Genomic DNA, 16020 nt, shown 5'->3' with positions numbered 1-16020 from the left:
TCCTCGAGAGCCTGACGAAGCTGATCTTCGGTATATTGAGGCATTATATATAGAAGAAGACATGTGCAAAAGATGAGCCCATTTGGACGCGAATTGAAAATGTTGTGATAAAAGGAGGTTGGGGGTGGGCATTGGGTTGTGGTGGATTTTCGCGTTTTTGTGGGTGCCAGAAACAGGGGGGTGCCAGGAAGTGGGTATGTTGACTTACGGATGCGCCCGAAGAAGAACTTTGGTAATGACTGGTTTTCTGTTAGCTGAGATGATCACAAGTCTCAAGACGAGCTAGGACTTGTACTTACTACCAAAGCCGCCGCCGCCGCCGCGTAGGGACCAGAGAAGACCCGGCTCCTGAGATGCCATGACAACAGTGCCATCAAACTTGACTACTTCTGCATCAAGGAAGTTGATAGGATCGCTGATGCCGCCGTACTCGGAGGACATCCAGGAAAGGCCGCCATTGAGGATAGATCCCGTGACTCCGATGCTAGGTGTACGGGCTGCAGGAACTGGGTCTAGTTAGCTTGGATAGTGCTGTGGGTTACACACAACTGTATCACCTGAGTAATCGGGGTCAACTTGTTCCATGAACCCTACTACTTCTTCCCAAGTTGCACTCGCACCAACCGTAGCAATCTTCTTGGTCGAGTCATATTCCAGGCTCTTGAAGCTCAGCATGCTAACGATCACGTCTTTGGCGGAAGGCGATTTGAATCCATGACCGCGGATTGCAAATTCCAAGCTCGAGGAGTACAAAAACCGCACGATAGAGGACAGCTCTTCGATGGTGCTTGGAATGAGAACCACCGACGGGTAAAGCTGCTTCTGAATGGCAAACGGCTCCGAGTGAAGCTTGTATGACGGATCATCCGGTGTGATGACTGACCCCTGGCTCAACTTCTGGGTCAGAGGCTGCAATGCAGCGAGCGTTGATGATTGAGTTTCATGAGACATGGTAGTGTTGGCAATGGAGGATGATGCTTGATAATCTTCAAGTCGAATGGGGGGATATCGTTCTCTTTTGATACGAAGAACCGGGAAACTATATATACAAGTCTGATGTCATACAAAAACTTGCATCAATTAGATAGTACCAAAGCTTTTCCCTTTCGCGTCTCGGTTTTAAGCCTAAGATGCCCCGGGTGGAACACGACAGGGAAGATCTTTGGGAGAATGACATCTGCACAGTCTATTCGAGCGTCCAATGTTTTGGGTCCTTAAGGTGTATGAATCTAATATGATGTTTTTATTCGCTAGGGTGACGAGAACCCGATGGGGGTGTCCGTACAGCGTCGACGGGGTCTCGAATTACAATGGAAAGACTCGGATTTTGGAACAAGTGTTGCCGCTACGGGGATTGCGGAATCATCACGCTATTCTACCTAGTATCTCAGATCCAATGGAGAGATTTTGCCGTCTTTGGTGTACTATAACTTGGGTAGTGAACTTACGATGGCTCGGCTCAATTGTTTATTGAAGTCCGTGACGGCCCGATTCGGCTACTAAGCGGAACGGACGTCATCAGACGAACCACGAGTAGAGGTAAAGTCAAATCTGCAAAATAGTCAGCAATCATGCTACGTAGCCCCAAAGATGAATTCTGGAGCTCTTGCATTATGAGCCGTTGAGTGGTTCTCTCGCGACTTCGTTATCCGCTGGAATAGCGAAGAAGGTTGTCGGATTTGTAAGTGTCAGATAGTCAACTGCTCTGTTTGTAAGCTGTCTTTGAATGCTAAGGCCAAGAAATCTATAATTATGGTTCTATTGGTACCTGAAGGCACCTTTGTCCTCCGAAAAGTATTCGTCAGGTATCACAGCACCGAAGCTCCAACCAACCAAACATAAGAGTTGCCAAGATGAGCACCACAGCGCCCCAAACTAGCAAGGAGATGATTCTCCTCCCTCAGGATCTCCGAGGTCAGAATGCCCTGGTAACGTAAGCTTCAGTGCCCTCTTGTGATTCGTTTTTATGAGTCATTGCGGATTTACCTATGGACGGCCTCCGAGGTTGCTAATGATGGCGACAGAGGTGCTTCCCGCGGTATTGGCCGCGCCATAGCTATTCACCTTGCCAGTCGCGGAGCAAACGTTCTTGGTACCTGTGCATCCACTGAATCACTCAACCTATTCGAATCTCTCGAAAAGACCGTTCAACAGGGATACCTCCCGAGTCAGTTCGACGCCCCAAGAGTCACGGGACTGGTTGCCAACCTTCTTTCGCCAGACTTGGCCGAGACGATTGCCAACAAAGTCCAGGATGAGTTTGATGGCAAACTCAACATCATTATCAACAACGCAACCCACTTTGAGGCGCGGCCAGTCCGTCAGCTTGATGCTGAATTCATCCAGAGGGTCTTGCTAGGCAATGTACAGTCTTTGGCGCTGACGATGGACGTGCTTCTCAGACGAGACTACATCCAGCCGGAATCCCGCGTTGTCAATATCTCAAGCGATTGGGCTCGTACCGCAGCAGCATCGTAGTAAGTCACAGTCAAATAAGAAGACCTTGGCGATCTCGGATTCCTGTGTTGATGTTAACTTTACAAGTGCCATGTTGTACGCATCGACCAAATCAGCAATGGAATCTCTGACCCGATCTTGGGCGGATATTTTGAGCCAGGACACAACGACGCTGGGAACTACGGTGAACTCCCTCTCAGTGGGTGGTACGGCGACTGATGCGCTAACTGGGAGTGCGCCGCCGGACATGCGCGAAGCCGCATTGAAGGTTCTGAGCGAGGGAAAATCAATCCATAACGGAGTCGGACTTCCAGATGATGTTGCCAAAGTCGTGGGTCTAGTCGTAAGCGATGCGGCGCGCTGGATCAATGGAAGTGTCATTGCAGCCAATGGCGGCTCAGTCAAGATTTTATAAAGCTAGTAGCCTGGAAGCTGTTTACTGGCTACGGAGCGTAGCATTACAACGAAGCTATGCTTCATAGATGAAATTAGACTGATAGAAGAATGAACAGATGCTCTGCCACTACCAAGAATTGACACGGAGCATGTCATCGACGATGGCACTGGCAGGAATGTCGAGTACCTTGAGCTGAAGGTCAAAGAAGAGGTTTCCATGATGTTTTGCCACCCCCTCCCATCCATTCAAAACATCCTGACACAGCTTCAAATCCCATGATGCACCGTGAGAGATCTCGACTGTGTGACCTGATACTTCGTAACGGAACAGAATCGCTTGATTCTTCCAGGTCTTCCACAGTTCCATGACCTTGAGATTTGGCAAGTGCATTGCGGCCGCAGCAGCTCGTTGAAGTAGACCTTGAGTGTATGCCTCGTCGAGAGTTGAATCGAGGAGGGGAGACGTGAGAGCTACCGCTTCGAGAGATGACCAGCGGTCGAAACACTCCACCATCGGCGGCATGGATAATTGAATAACTTCATCGAGGAAATGCGCGGCGTCGAGAACATTCTGAGAGCTGAAAGAAACTAGGCGAGAGCATCCCAGTACAGCCGCCCGAGCAATATCGCGGTTAGGACCGGGCTCTTCGGAAGGCCCATGTAAGTTGTCATGCCGAGCCTCCCATAACTTGACTCTCTTTACAGTAGGTGGAAGACTTTCAAGTAGAGCCACATTTGCCTTGTCTCTCCGGGATCTGTCTATTTGGTCAATGCCCCGCCAAGGTTCGTACTCAATGGTTTCCAGATTATCCAAGCTCAGAAGAAGAAAACGAATGGCGTCTGCTGATAGACTTCGATAGCATACGTCTGTAACGCTGAACTTTTTGACTACTGGAACCCTCGGAACCACAGGGCACCCAGTTTCAGCCAAGCTTGTCAAGCTCGACGTGGGGGTTGCATTTTCAAAGTCGAGCAGATTTCCCATGAGACGCTTCCGTGCTCCCAAGAGGTCAGCGGGCTCAAGATTATCATAGGGTTCATCGGGATCATCATCCCCCTTGAATGGGTGGTAATCGTCCTCGGGCGAGTCGGCAAAGAAGTGAAGGTGAATGCCGAAGTGATCTTCGTCGCCGTAGCCTAGTTGCCATTTCGAAAGCGTTCTAAGAAGTGACTTGAAGTGCTTGTCAAAAATCTCATTGTTGTGCAATATCTCTTCGTCGTCCTCTTCCTTGCAGAACTCTTCGGAAGTATATGTCGCTAAGGACACATGGAGCCAGATCTGACTGACGTACATCTGACGACGAGGACCGACGAAGTCTCTGAGTTTGTCTATATCGTGGAGCCGCTCAAGTTTTAGATTCTTGAAGTTGCGCTCCTCGAAAAATGTTTGCCATTCTGCAGAAACGGAGGCTAGACGGCTTTTCTCCTGCGGCGTGTCTTTGGACTGCATCGCAAAGATGATCCCGAGGATCATTAATCGAATCTCTTGCGGAAAGATACTCCATCTGGATGAGGGCCCTCTTTTCTCGTGTTCTCTGGGGCTGTTAAGGTCTTGTGACTGCTCGAGTTCAAGTGCAGGCGTTTGAAACGGCTTATCCAGCACGGGATGCTGGGCGTTGTTATTCATTCTATCGGGCCAAGGAATTTTTCAAAATGGTAGTTTGGCAAAACTGGAACATTGATTAGCTTCAATCAAAATTGTGATGTTGCTCAAGATTTGGATAAACTTACAAGATATCTGTGGCTATCGTCGAGGCGGAATGCGTGATCTGAAGTTCTAGGGCGATCGAAGGCTGGCCCTGGTATTCGAAGAAATGGTGATAGTCGTTGGATCAGCGGTACCCGTTGCACAATATTTTGCTTGCAGTCGTCAACAATCCGTAAGGATGCGGGACTCGATCGTTACGTATGAGGTCAAGCAGCCTGATTCATGGGAAAAACAGTGCCTGTAGTAGCAAGTATCGCATCGGGGAGATGGTTTTCCAATCTAATATTGTTGCGGCTGATGGATTGAGTGGTGTACCAGCTGTCTGCGGCGCGTTTGTCACTCGCACTGTAGCTCGGAGTGGTGATGGCGATTGATGACGTGGATGTAATGGAGGAAGATAAAAACACACAAGGGCCTGCTCAAGAAGAAAGCCTGGAAGAATAAGCCTTGTTGTGCGCCAATGTAAAGCTGGTAGGCAGGCGCAGCCGCGAGGACGGGATCACCACTGATCGGGAAGGAAGGACATGGAGATTCACTGGACGTCGACTGCTGCCATCGTTGTCTTCACTTTTGAGTCAAACTCAATTCTCAAGTAAAATGAGGCTAATGTGTGTAAGCGCATTGAGTAAAAGTAGAAGAGATTCTTCACTTCAACCCGTGGAAAATCTCTGGCTTTGTGCTTCTTAATCTGTCATGAATGCCGCCGCGGCCACGAGAAGGAGTAGTGCCACCGGAAGAGCCACCGCGGCCGGCTGAAGAGCTGGAACCGGAAGTGCCTCCTCGGTCCTTTGCTTGGGAAGAAGCGCCAGGGTTGGACGGTTGACGTCCGATCGATGTCACCTCGAGTCTCTTGACGAACTTGGCCGGAAGGTTTCCCAGCTCATTCTTCTTGCCCAGCTTCGTCATGATGGTGCTACTGAAAGACAAGTACATGCTTGAAGAATCTTTCCACATGGTCTCGATTTAATCGTCTCCTGAATTCGGCCGGGGACAGTAGTGATTGGTCTCGATGAACGCCTTGACTGCCTTGTCAATGCCCGCGTCATCCATGGTCATATCATGGCAGTCATCGAAGTCAATCATCCACAATGAGGTGACTCTTCGGCCAAAGTCAGGGGGTTTGTGCGTCAGAAGTTCGTACGTGCTGGTCATTGGCTTCAGGGCCAATATATCGACAAGACGGTAGTCAGTGCGAACAACCTGCTCCGCCACTGGAGAACTTCCGATGACGAACTCAACATCGTTGCCGTCAATCTTGGCGACCCAGTGCATAACGGCAAGAGCATGAGCCATCCCCAGATACAGGTCGGCTGGCTTCATCTCCAGGTCCTTGATCTGGTTGGCGTGAAGCTTGAAGTTTCGCAGAGAGAAGAACTGGCCGCCCGAACCATACTTGATGCGGCCGAGATACGGCCGCACTAAGCAGTCCTTGTTGGCCTCGCTCTTCATCAACTGCTCTCGTCCTTGAGGCGGACAGAACTTCTCAATTAGACAGTGACGAACGGGCTTCGGAAGAGGGAAGATCCTTTCCATACAGAGAATGTGATTGGGCTCGCGGGGGAATCCAGATATATCTGGAAACAGTTCAAGATTCTCCTCCCAAAAGCTGTGGGAGGTCGGCGTGGCGAACCAGAAACATCTTGGAATTTCAACCTGTCCAGGATAGAACTTAAGCGAATTGAACGCGGTCTCAATTCGCTTGTGCATGATGTAGTTATTCCACAACTTATCATCCTGCTTCGTGAGAGGCAGCTTGTAGGCGAACGTGGTGCCGGGATGCTCGAACACTTTGCCGATGGAGCCGGTACCGATCTCCCGGAAGTTTGCAGCAACGCCAACTGCTGCTTGCTGACGCTTCGCAAAAGACGAAGTCGTGGAGATTGTTGACTTGGTTGAAAGCATTCGCTTGAGACAGACCTCGATTGTTTCTCCTTGAGTTTCAGCTTCAAGCCTTTCTTCTAGGTGAAGGTTAGCTATAATGGCCTGCTCCAAGGAGACAGCTCTCGAAGAAGCCGCAGTATCGTCCGACTGATTCTGTGCACGACGCTTCTCGAAGGCCTTAGGTACGCGGGAAGAGCCTTGTATCGAAGTATTGTCCATCTTCGCGAAGGGGGTTGAGGTGATCCCAAGTTATCTGAGTCGATAAAACCGCAGCCAGTGCTGCGTAACTACTGACAAAGTGCTATACTTCAGTAAGTAAGAGAACCCGGCAACTGAGGTAGGGATAAAGAATGAGAATCAGCGACAACCACCTGAGAATATAGTCCATCCTTTAAGTACACAGTAATCTGGCGAAGTACGCCGGTAAAGGCCTCATGGTGAAGAGAGAACCCCATGCAAAGAAGTCAAACTTCTTGAAGTTTTCTTTCAGCAACTTTGATTCCTCAGCTCTGTGCTTGGTTCAGCCTAAGAAGCGCGGGTTGGTTGCAGAATCATTGATGAGCCAACCTTGCAATGATTCTGTAACGGAATATTTGACGTCACGTAGTTTGTGATAGGCAGTGTGTAGCCAACAGAAAGAAAGCTTGGAAACGGCAAACAAATTCTATCCAACACCTGGAATACTAGAGGCAGTAAATACTTACTGGATCTCTGGATTCACACACGACTATGCTGCTAGGTCCTCCTAGCCCATCCTACCAGATATCTGTTCCCTTGGTGAACCTTCCCTTTGTCTCCTCGATACACTCCATCAATCTCAGCGGCAGCCGACGCAAATCTTCCTCCTCGCCCTCCAAAATTCGCTCACTAGCCATCAGGAAGTGAGTCCAGAAGGCAGTCCAGAGTTCCTGATCCTTTGCGTTGTTGCTGCCAGGTCGCGGATAGTAAGGGTCGTTCCGCCAAAAGCTTCTACAAGCTTGCTTGATTCCGTTGTCGTCCATTGCCATCATCCTGCAACAATCAAAGTCCAGGATCCACATAGCATGAGAGCCAAACTCATCTGAATGGAAGCCTACAGGACCCAAGCTTGATGTCGTGGGGGCTTCGCAGGGTGGCGATTGGCAAGTCCTTGGGTTCGCAAGCACAAACTCAACGTCATTGGCATCGACTTTTGCGGACCAGTGCAGGAATGCGAGAGCCTTTGCCATTGCTACGGCGTACCCTTCAAGATCCAGGTTGAGAGTCTCCATCTGATCGGCGTGGAGTGGGAAGTTCCTCAGACTGAAGAATCTAAGTCTAGGTCTATCTTGATTGGTGTCTGTATTCCGAAGCTTTCTGCGCCCCAAGTAAGGTCGAGCGAGACAGTGGCTATTGGTCGGGCTGTCGGCAATCTCATCCGCATCCACGTTTGGGTGAAACTTATGGGCCAACAGCTTGCGAACATCGCGAGATAGTGGCGGAATCTTCTCGCTGATGAGTGCGTTGCAACCCGTGTATCCCGCAGGAAATCTAGGGAGCATTTGATCCCAGGCAGTCGCATCGTGTTTGAGGAAGCCTTCACAGTGAGGCACATTGAGGTGGACTCTATTGGTACTATCCAAGCTCCGGATAATGTGGCGATGCATCGTGTGTTCGTTTGCGATGGAACGACCTGGGCCGCCATCCTCGCGCTTGATAGCGAGGTTGCCCGCGGACCACACAGAGCCACAGAAGCCCTTGCCGATGGCTTCAAGTGGCAGCGTCGAGTGCGCGATTGTGAACTCGAACGTGTGAGGTGTTTGCTCGTCCATGTTTGCGTCAAGACTGATTAGATTAGTGGTTGTAATGTCTGTGTACTGTGTGTTCTTTCTGTGTGGAACACTCTTAGAGGGGGGAGAGGAACGACCGGGGGGAAGAGTTGTCTTTATAGGTAAACCCATGGATATAGTTATGGCTGGAGCCTACCCGTTGCCTACCTGCAGACGCCCAGATTTGTGGTTAAGCCTACCCTTTGAGTTGTGTGACTCAAACATTTCATCGGTACCCTTTAGTTCGCAAACTTCTTTGAAGTTGAAGGCTGAACCTAAGTCGTGTGGCTCTGGGCCGACTAGGCATCAAGGTGAGGGGTTTCTTCTATAACCACTTTGGCGAGCAATGTAGCCGACTACGGTGTACAACAGGATTGATAGACGAAAACGCCTCAGTGAAGGCTTAAGAGAAGAAATCGCATATTGGGAAAAGAGCGAAGAGGCAAGGAGGTCCATTGAAGATGGAGCGTGCGCCCTTTGACATGGCTTTAACATGGTACCGATGTCGCGTAGCCATCATATGCCGCACCATTCTGTATTGGTATCATGGGAATTGTCTAAAGGTATAGTACAGTATCAATACAAACTGGTTTCTTCCAGGGGAAAGCGACTTAAACCTGGATGGGAGCAGGATTGAGGCCGACAAAATTGCTCTTTCGCGCTTTGTCCTGCCGTACCGCCCTGCGTTCAAATCTGTCCTGGCCGCCCTTCTTGCGCTTTGCGACCCGTCTCTGTTTCTTCTTATATGGTGTGTCAATCATCCACTTATAGCCCTTTTCCCGGTAATACTCATTGTCTTCCTCCAACGCCTTCTTTTCCGCCTCGCGGATGGCTAGAAACGCCCTTGCTCTCGCAGACTGATCCGCCGCATCGTCGCTCAGTCTCCTGCTGGCATCATCAAATGTAGCAGCTACACTGCTGGTGTAACTCTCTTCAAAGACATAGGGCTCGACAACCCCTACCCTTTCGTAACTTGGTTTTTCAACCCAGTCAGGAAGGTCTGCAAGGGGCTGCTCGATTCTCTGCCGCAACCTGACCAGCCTTTCCACCACCCTCTTTTGAGATTTGATCTCGGTCTGGAGATGCCCATCCCACTGGTCCTCTTCCTTCGCAAACTGCTGTTCATCGCGCATCGAGCCGAGCAGATGTTCCATGTTCTTAATCTTGTATTTGTTCTTCTTCTGGACATAGTCGCATACGGAGCGGTGCTGCGGCTTGCCCTGGCGTAGAAAGACGACGCCATGTGCGGTCACTGCGACGTTAGGGACGTGCCGTATGCCGGAGAGGTCCCCGCGAGGCACAGGGTGGCGCTCGGAGATGTAGACGGGTGGTTCGTCGAGGGGGGAAATGCGCTTGAGGAGGGGTGGCCATTTGGGCTTTGGACGCTCGATTTTCGGCGGTGGCGGTGGTGGTTTGCCTGCTTCTGATCTTGCATCACGAAGGCTCTTTTCGCGGAGGTACGTAAGGATTTCGGAGTGCTCTTTTGACGATGGGGTCTGGGCGCCTTTGAAGAGGTTGAGAAACTTGAATTGGAGTACTGTCAGTACTAGAAGGCGCTGCGAGCAAAGTACAGCAGTATCGCACCTTGTACCCCTTCGATAGCGCAGCAAGAACAAGACGGTAGCTCGCTTCCGTCTGATTGCGCTTGAAGCCTTTCTTCACGAGCCGTGGCAGCGGGTTCTCGACACCCTTGCGGAGTACATCGTTGGGGAGTGGCACGGCGCGAGCCTCGCGGACGAGAGCACGATATAAGGCGATTGCGGCGATACGATGGCGGGAGTTCTGAGCTGGTACGAAGTGAGATGGCATCCTCGCGGAAAAGGAGGCGTCATTCCCCCGAGCTTCGGTCACATTGCTGGTGTTGGTGAAGCTTGAGCTTTGCGATCGTTATGTTCTGGAGGGGAGATGCATTGACAAATGGGTGTCTTATCTAATCGGCTCTTATCGATTCTTATCGAGGTTTACCTCAACTCAGGTACCCAAGGTAAGGTAGGTAGGTACCTTAGGTAGGTGCTTACTGTGCAGTAGGTATCTTACACCATAATTTACTGCTGGATAATACCAGAGCAAGACATTGATGTTGGCAAGATCCCTGTCAAATCATGAACAAATGCGATCACTGCTTTCCGATTCTCAAAGCAAAGATTACTTTGCTTGTTTTCGAGTCAAGCTGTTGTCCAAAGGTATCAAACCTGGCCACGTCGGTCGAATCAAATTTGGCCTCTGTCGTCGGAATCTGAAATGGCCTAGGTACCTAGGTAGATGAGGTAAGTATCTTACACGGTTAGGGTAAGGTACTTACATAGTAGACGGGTTTTCGGATATTCTTTACGACTCTTCGAATGGTCATGAATCCCGACGCTCTATTAGCTGGACGGGAGCGCACCATCATGGAAGCCGCCGACGTACCCAGAAAGTTGCGCGGCCGAGACACCGGCCGCATACATCTATTTGGCTGAGATGATCGGTGTGTCGGTCTAGACGAGGCGGGTGACTGACCCCTCGCGAACCACCCGAAAGGGCCGCAGTGACACGATCTCGCTGGTGTTTGACAGAATCCAGATCGGACACGCGCGGGGGTTGCCACACCCATACTCCGTATTCGCGGTCATAATGATGAACTTGTCGCACGCTCTCCAGAACCCTGAAAACCCCTTGGGGGTCACTCCCGGGGCTGCAGACAAAGAAGGGGTCCGACAAGGATATGGGGGACGGACCGAATGGACCGTCTCTGGCCCAGGGCATGCCTACCAGCAAACCTCCTCCTTATCTTCTCCATCTCGCTACCTTATGCCCAGCTCCCAACTATCATCAGTCCTCGAACGGTATCCTGTCTGCCTATCTTCGAGTACTTAGCTTCTAGCTCGACATGATTTTCAGCAAGCATTGGCTTGCTTTCTCAATGTCCTGAAACCGAAAGAGGTGGAATATCACAGAAACCCAACCGCGAACAACTCTCTCAATGAAGAAGCCGTTATTTGAGTCCCTCCGGTCGAAGGAGATGCTGTGACGATCCCACATCAACCTTTAGCTGAGCCGAGATCATGAGGCTGTTGCCAATGCGAGATGGCCCAATCAATCCCGAATAATGCATGCGCCACTGCGTGCACACCACGCGTCGGCGCTTTACACCCACGTTTTGTGGTTTTTGTCAGTAATGGTAATGCAGGCTCCCAATGGTACAGGCTTGACGATCTCTCAAATTCACCCGCCAAGTTTTACCCTACCAAACAAAGCCTTCCGAGCGCCGTTTCGTCAGTGGTTCTTTGAGAAAAGGGGACAACCTCTCTCATGTTGAAAGCGGTGGTTTCTTTTTTGCTTTTTCGTCCTCATCCTACTTGACGCCTTCAGGGATGCAAAAACCTCCGGTCGGGATTATGGCGTGAGTTGATGGCGATCGTTGCCCCTCATGGAGTGAGCATGCCCCAAGAGTGAGGCTGGCAGGCGGAATACATATTCACAGGCGACCATGGTTGTAATGGATCTCGACCTGCTTCTCTGCCGTTGCTCCCCGGCCCAATCGAATGGCTTGTCAGCTGGGTACGGGTTTTAATCACTTGCAGTTTCACACGTTAGACCAGCGCGCCGGGATCTCGAACTGACATAATCCGGGTCGAGAACTTGAGGTTGGCCACCGAAGCATCACCCATGCCATGCTACCGCATTCTCGTCACTTCTTACCCGGTCGAGGCCGCGATGTTTCCTTACAGGTGTGGCTTTGGCCATCCTTCACCTCATACGTGCAGCACGCCCAGCTGCGAACCGCAGATCTCTCACACTCTAGTTCCCTTCCACGGGGTCCGCGAGGAAAATAAGGCTCACCAAAAGGCCTCTCGATTCCTTCTCGCCCCAGTCCCGCGATCCAATCATGCAGCTCTTGGCCGTCTTATTCCCTGCTTCGCGGCATTCTTCATTGTTCTCTCTCTCCGAAAGGCCCTGGCATTTCAATGACAATCCAACACACTCAACTTGCCTCACCCACAAGGCTGGCCTGGCCACAGCTGATCACCCTGTCCCACGGTGTCACCCGTATCCTTGGATTGGGGAACGAGTCGGTGTTCTACCCTCAAGGCGGGAGACTTTACCCACACCATGACCATGGCGGGCCGTGTACTCCAACGCCTCTTCACTTCTTGCTTTTTATCCTTGGTGGGTTTCGTCAGTGTTGACAAGAAGTGGCGCCGAATTGTCTTTCTTAAATCAAGTACGATCCGCCTCAGACACAACCAGACTGTGAACGTGTCATGGACATGTCTAAGTTGTCTCGTCAAAGGTCGAACTGTATTGGAGAGGACTAGTCTTCTAATCTTTACCGGTCGTACCTCTATCAAAGCACTATCCACTTGTAACTTCAAGCTGTTCTATTAGCCGCAATCTAGCCAACTACCTACGTTTTCGTAAACTTGGAGCCCCATTTGAACGGTTCTAAGTGGCTCCTTTACACATTTACCTTTTTAATCTCGTTCTGCTACCTTCTTTTGGGCCCGCCTCTACCCGGGATTTACGAGTGTTGTTGTTAAGCTCTGCATGGCTGACGGTGCCTGGCCACAGGTCCCCGGAGCCCGACGCAATGGTGAGGCTATCTTACCCTAACAATATTCTAGGCTTATTCGGTGTACCACACTCACAAACTCGTGTACATTGAGATTGAAGGCGTTAGTCGGCATCTTTAGAGTTTATGGGTCCACATCACTACCGGCGCACCCACTTTCTACTCGGCGGATATGAGTAATCATTCCCGTCCCAGCGGCCTCGATACGCCGTCCGATACGGCAGACGACCTCGACGAATCTCCTCCCTTCCGACAGACCCATCACGCAAGCGGGTCTCGTGAGCAAGGTAGACACGGCTTTTCAACTTTCTCTCGACTGCTTCCCCAACGACCTTTGGCAAGTCGTCGCTCACAAGTTATTGATCAGCAACAAGAGAAAGACTGCTCCGCTGGCGTCAGTGTCCCCAACTATCCGGGCCCGTTAATAGCAGTATCCCTCGAAGAACGTGGTTCAACCGGCGCCGAATCTACTGTCCTTTACTCAGCATCCCGCCCACCTCTCTTCTCTCACCCTTCATATACACATGCGCGCCCGCACCTGACGCAAAATCACCAGCAACTGAATGCAGAGGAACACTATTATCGTAATTTTCAAGATCAGGAGTACTTGACAATCTTTCACGAACCCCAACAACACTATCGCGTGCCCCATAATCACCAGTCCCCGCAAGACTTGAGCCAACAGCTTCAATATCATCACCAAGTATTTCCACATCCTTCGCCGGCGGACTCTATACAGTCAGCCTCCCTCGCTTCGTCTTCTCCCGACACGGCGTCTTTACTCTGCCATCCACACGACCCACGGCTTCTCCAGGCCCAGCTTCAAGCACCCACCGAAAGCGGCTTTACATCATTTGCTTACGTAGACCCCGAATTGCCCCCAAATCCTGGCGAACTAGCCCCGATCCATTTTTCGGGCCTAGAATCCGTACATCTCGCCCCGGAGCGCCCTGTGGATTTCTCTTTGTCCAGACCTGTGGCGGTACCCGCCCACCCATTCTATCACAACCACCTCAGCGACGACTTCCTCCAACATCGCCAGACTGGGGTCCTTCAATACCCCGGCGGCTACCCGGCACCATTCATGCAGAACTCCGGGCTGTCCATTCTCAACGCCGAATCTTTCGACGATGGTATGTCGGGCTTTCGCGCACCAAGAAGCCTACCTCCTGGGGGGAAACCTGCTGCCGACACCAGTGAGGAGGCAAAACGATCCTCCAAGAAACGATCAAAGACTCAGTCTTCAGAGGTTGTAGAACTGGACGAGGAGGAAAAGAAGCGGTCAAGGGGGAGACCACGCCTAGACACCAATGATGAGACCGCGAAAGACGTAAGTTGGCGAATGACTCCTGATCTTACCCCCCTTTTGCAGCTTTGCCACGGAAACTAGGTCGCATGTTATTGCCTTCCTTATCTTACACATGCCACCTTAGTCGACCCCTTCTAACCATAGCAGCGTCGTCGAACACAAATTCGGCTCGCTCAAAGAGCCTACCGCAACCGCAAGGAGACAGCGATCCAATCGCTCGAGAAGAAAGTTGACGAGTTGAGGCGCACCAATGAAGAAATGAGCAAGGAGTTCATGAAACTCTACGACTTCGCCGTTAGTAAAGGCATGCACGAGAGCACACCCGAATTTGGTAGACAACTGCAAGCTACGACAGAAAAGTTTGTCTCTTTGGCGCGGAAGACGAGCGAGGAGCCAGAAAAGGAAGGCGACGTGCTTCCAAGCCAGGAAAACGATGGAGACGTCGAGGAAGTTGGCGGCTCTGCCGGTGGGCAAGAAAGGGGCAGCGAAAAGTCACCATCTGCCGAAATTGCTAAGCCGATTGAGCAAGTCATATACGATGTTTTGTCAAGCGAGCAGCCGCAACAGCATCAGCTACAGTCAACACCTCGAACACTTGCGATGACTGCGGTGCATACAACATCTTGGGCGCCCGATAGTCAGTCACACATGCCGCACTCGACACTATCCCAAGCCCCAATGGGCTACGAGATTGTGACGGAACCGACGCCGGATAATGCTAGTTTCCCATTCGGTATGTCCTGCGAGCATAGTCTGGACCAACCAGGCACTTTCGATCTACTCGCCAACCAACCCTTTTCTGATTCCCTATTCAATATTCTCTCTTCACCGACCTCCTATGCCCACCAGGAGCGGACGTTTGGGCGGCGTCTGCAACGATCGACTCTAGAAAAGGCTTACACGTTGCTCCGCATGCCCAAGCCGCCGAGCAGCCTCATCAACAGCGCTTTCGGTTTCAGTTTACTTTTCGAGCCCAAAGAGAGGATCATGGAGCGGATCGCTAACCGTCTCAGTGTCAACCAACGGGAAACGATGTTCAACTGGAAGTTTCCATTTTTACACCTAGGGGGCGGGGGAACGTGGTTCGACGAGATGAATGACTTGGATGAGATGGCGTACCCGAGCGGCCATAAACAGAGAAATCCGGTGGGGAATCAGGGGACGGCCGAGCCGTATCGGCAAAAGGTCGACTCACTCTATGGCATGGGGCCGTGGGATGCGGCGACGGAAGAGATGCGAGACCTCAGAGTGGAGCGCGCCGCTGCGAGACTTCGAATGAACGTCCCTGGCCTGCAAGGCGACTTTTACGATGCGGACGAGGTTGAATGGGTTCTTCGGAGACGAGGAGTCGATATCCCCGCCGCTGCGGATTTCGTCACGGCAGAGATCGATCCTGCAGACTTTTCAGATGAGACCGCGGTTGCTGGACGTGCTCACGGTAGCGGACTCGATAGTAACGGCAGCAGCATTAACAACGCCTCCGATATCTTGAGCAGTTACGGAACGAGCCCTGGGGACGCCGCTGCCAGGCAATGGCTCGGGCAGACTCTGAAGCCGACAAGGCCGTCTGATGTCCACTTGGGCGATACGCGGTCCGTCGGGCAGTCTAGCGACGCGGCGTCTAGTCAGATGCCCCTGGACCCGAGCCTTGCGGGCGATATGTTTGGGCTGGAGAGCACCTCTACCAACCAGACCGTAACGCCCGGGTCAAAGCGGAGGGCGGTGACGATCAATGTTGGAGTGCTCGTTCAAGGTATGTGCCCATAGTCATCTCTACGATTCTGGTCCAACAATGCTAACATCAACTCTAGAAATCGGATTGAAATCGGTCTGCCTGGGACGATCACCAGGGATCCGGCCGAGAGACTTGAACGTTGCATTTTGGGCATCGCTGACCACGTGAAAAAAACGGCGGGCTTGATATTACTTG

General features: G+C 51.4%; 9 protein-coding genes across 9 annotated transcripts; 3 read left to right on the top strand and 6 right to left on the bottom strand.

Moving 5' to 3' along the window:
• Positions 1 to 204: 204 nt before the first annotated feature.
• Positions 205 to 951, bottom strand: CTAM01_13446 (uncharacterized protein; the record flags this gene model as incomplete). Its single annotated transcript, XM_060529449.1, has 3 exons — positions 205 to 239; positions 300 to 506; positions 558 to 951. The coding sequence occupies 3 exons, from the start codon at positions 949 to 951 to the stop codon at positions 205 to 207; spliced, it is 636 nt and encodes a 211-aa protein (XP_060376013.1).
• Positions 952 to 1853: 902 nt separating this feature from the next.
• Positions 1854 to 2872, top strand: CTAM01_13445 (3-oxoacyl-(acyl-carrier-protein) reductase; the record flags this gene model as incomplete). The annotated part of the gene is made up of 3 exons (XM_060529448.1): positions 1854 to 1933; positions 2025 to 2477; positions 2545 to 2872. 3 exons carry the CDS (start codon positions 1854 to 1856, stop codon positions 2870 to 2872), a joined length of 861 nt encoding a protein of 286 aa, XP_060376012.1.
• Positions 2873 to 2980: 108 nt separating this feature from the next.
• On the bottom strand, positions 2981 to 4480 carry CTAM01_13444 (uncharacterized protein; the record flags this gene model as incomplete). Its single annotated transcript, XM_060529447.1, has 1 exon — positions 2981 to 4480. The coding sequence occupies one exon, from the start codon at positions 4478 to 4480 to the stop codon at positions 2981 to 2983; it is 1500 nt and encodes a 499-aa protein (XP_060376011.1).
• A 726-nt stretch (positions 4481 to 5206) lies between these two features.
• CTAM01_13443 (uncharacterized protein) lies at positions 5207 to 5467 on the bottom strand (the record flags this gene model as incomplete). Its single annotated transcript, XM_060529446.1, has 1 exon — positions 5207 to 5467. One exon carries the CDS (start codon positions 5465 to 5467, stop codon positions 5207 to 5209), a length of 261 nt encoding a protein of 86 aa, XP_060376010.1.
• A 57-nt stretch (positions 5468 to 5524) lies between these two features.
• On the bottom strand, positions 5525 to 6661 carry CTAM01_13442 (uncharacterized protein; the record flags this gene model as incomplete). The annotated part of the gene is made up of 1 exon (XM_060529445.1): positions 5525 to 6661. One exon carries the CDS (start codon positions 6659 to 6661, stop codon positions 5525 to 5527), a length of 1137 nt encoding a protein of 378 aa, XP_060376009.1.
• Positions 6662 to 7197: 536 nt separating this feature from the next.
• CTAM01_13441 (uncharacterized protein) lies at positions 7198 to 8232 on the bottom strand (the record flags this gene model as incomplete). The annotated part of the gene is made up of 1 exon (XM_060529444.1): positions 7198 to 8232. The coding sequence occupies one exon, from the start codon at positions 8230 to 8232 to the stop codon at positions 7198 to 7200; it is 1035 nt and encodes a 344-aa protein (XP_060376008.1).
• Positions 8233 to 8840: 608 nt separating this feature from the next.
• Positions 8841 to 10038, bottom strand: CTAM01_13440 (uncharacterized protein; the record flags this gene model as incomplete). Its single annotated transcript, XM_060529443.1, has 2 exons — positions 8841 to 9752; positions 9814 to 10038. The coding sequence occupies 2 exons, from the start codon at positions 10036 to 10038 to the stop codon at positions 8841 to 8843; spliced, it is 1137 nt and encodes a 378-aa protein (XP_060376007.1).
• Positions 10039 to 12176: 2138 nt separating this feature from the next.
• Positions 12177 to 12398, top strand: CTAM01_13439 (uncharacterized protein; the record flags this gene model as incomplete). Its single annotated transcript, XM_060529442.1, has 1 exon — positions 12177 to 12398. One exon carries the CDS (start codon positions 12177 to 12179, stop codon positions 12396 to 12398), a length of 222 nt encoding a protein of 73 aa, XP_060376006.1.
• Positions 12399 to 12799: 401 nt separating this feature from the next.
• CTAM01_13438 (BZIP family transcription factor) lies at positions 12800 to 15993 on the top strand (the record flags this gene model as incomplete). The annotated part of the gene is made up of 4 exons (XM_060529441.1): positions 12800 to 12802; positions 12903 to 14111; positions 14238 to 15843; positions 15902 to 15993. 4 exons carry the CDS (start codon positions 12800 to 12802, stop codon positions 15991 to 15993), a joined length of 2910 nt encoding a protein of 969 aa, XP_060376005.1.
• Between the last annotated feature and the right edge of the window lie 27 nt (positions 15994 to 16020).

The sequence above is a fragment of the Colletotrichum tamarilloi genome, assembly GCF_030869305.1.
Source record: "Colletotrichum tamarilloi strain Tom-12 chromosome Unknown Scaffold_95.1, whole genome shotgun sequence".
Taxonomy (NCBI): Eukaryota; Fungi; Ascomycota; class Sordariomycetes; order Glomerellales; family Glomerellaceae; genus Colletotrichum; species Colletotrichum tamarilloi.
The sequence above is the reverse complement of the archived record's forward strand: the minus strand, read 5'-3'. Positions and strand labels throughout refer to the sequence as shown.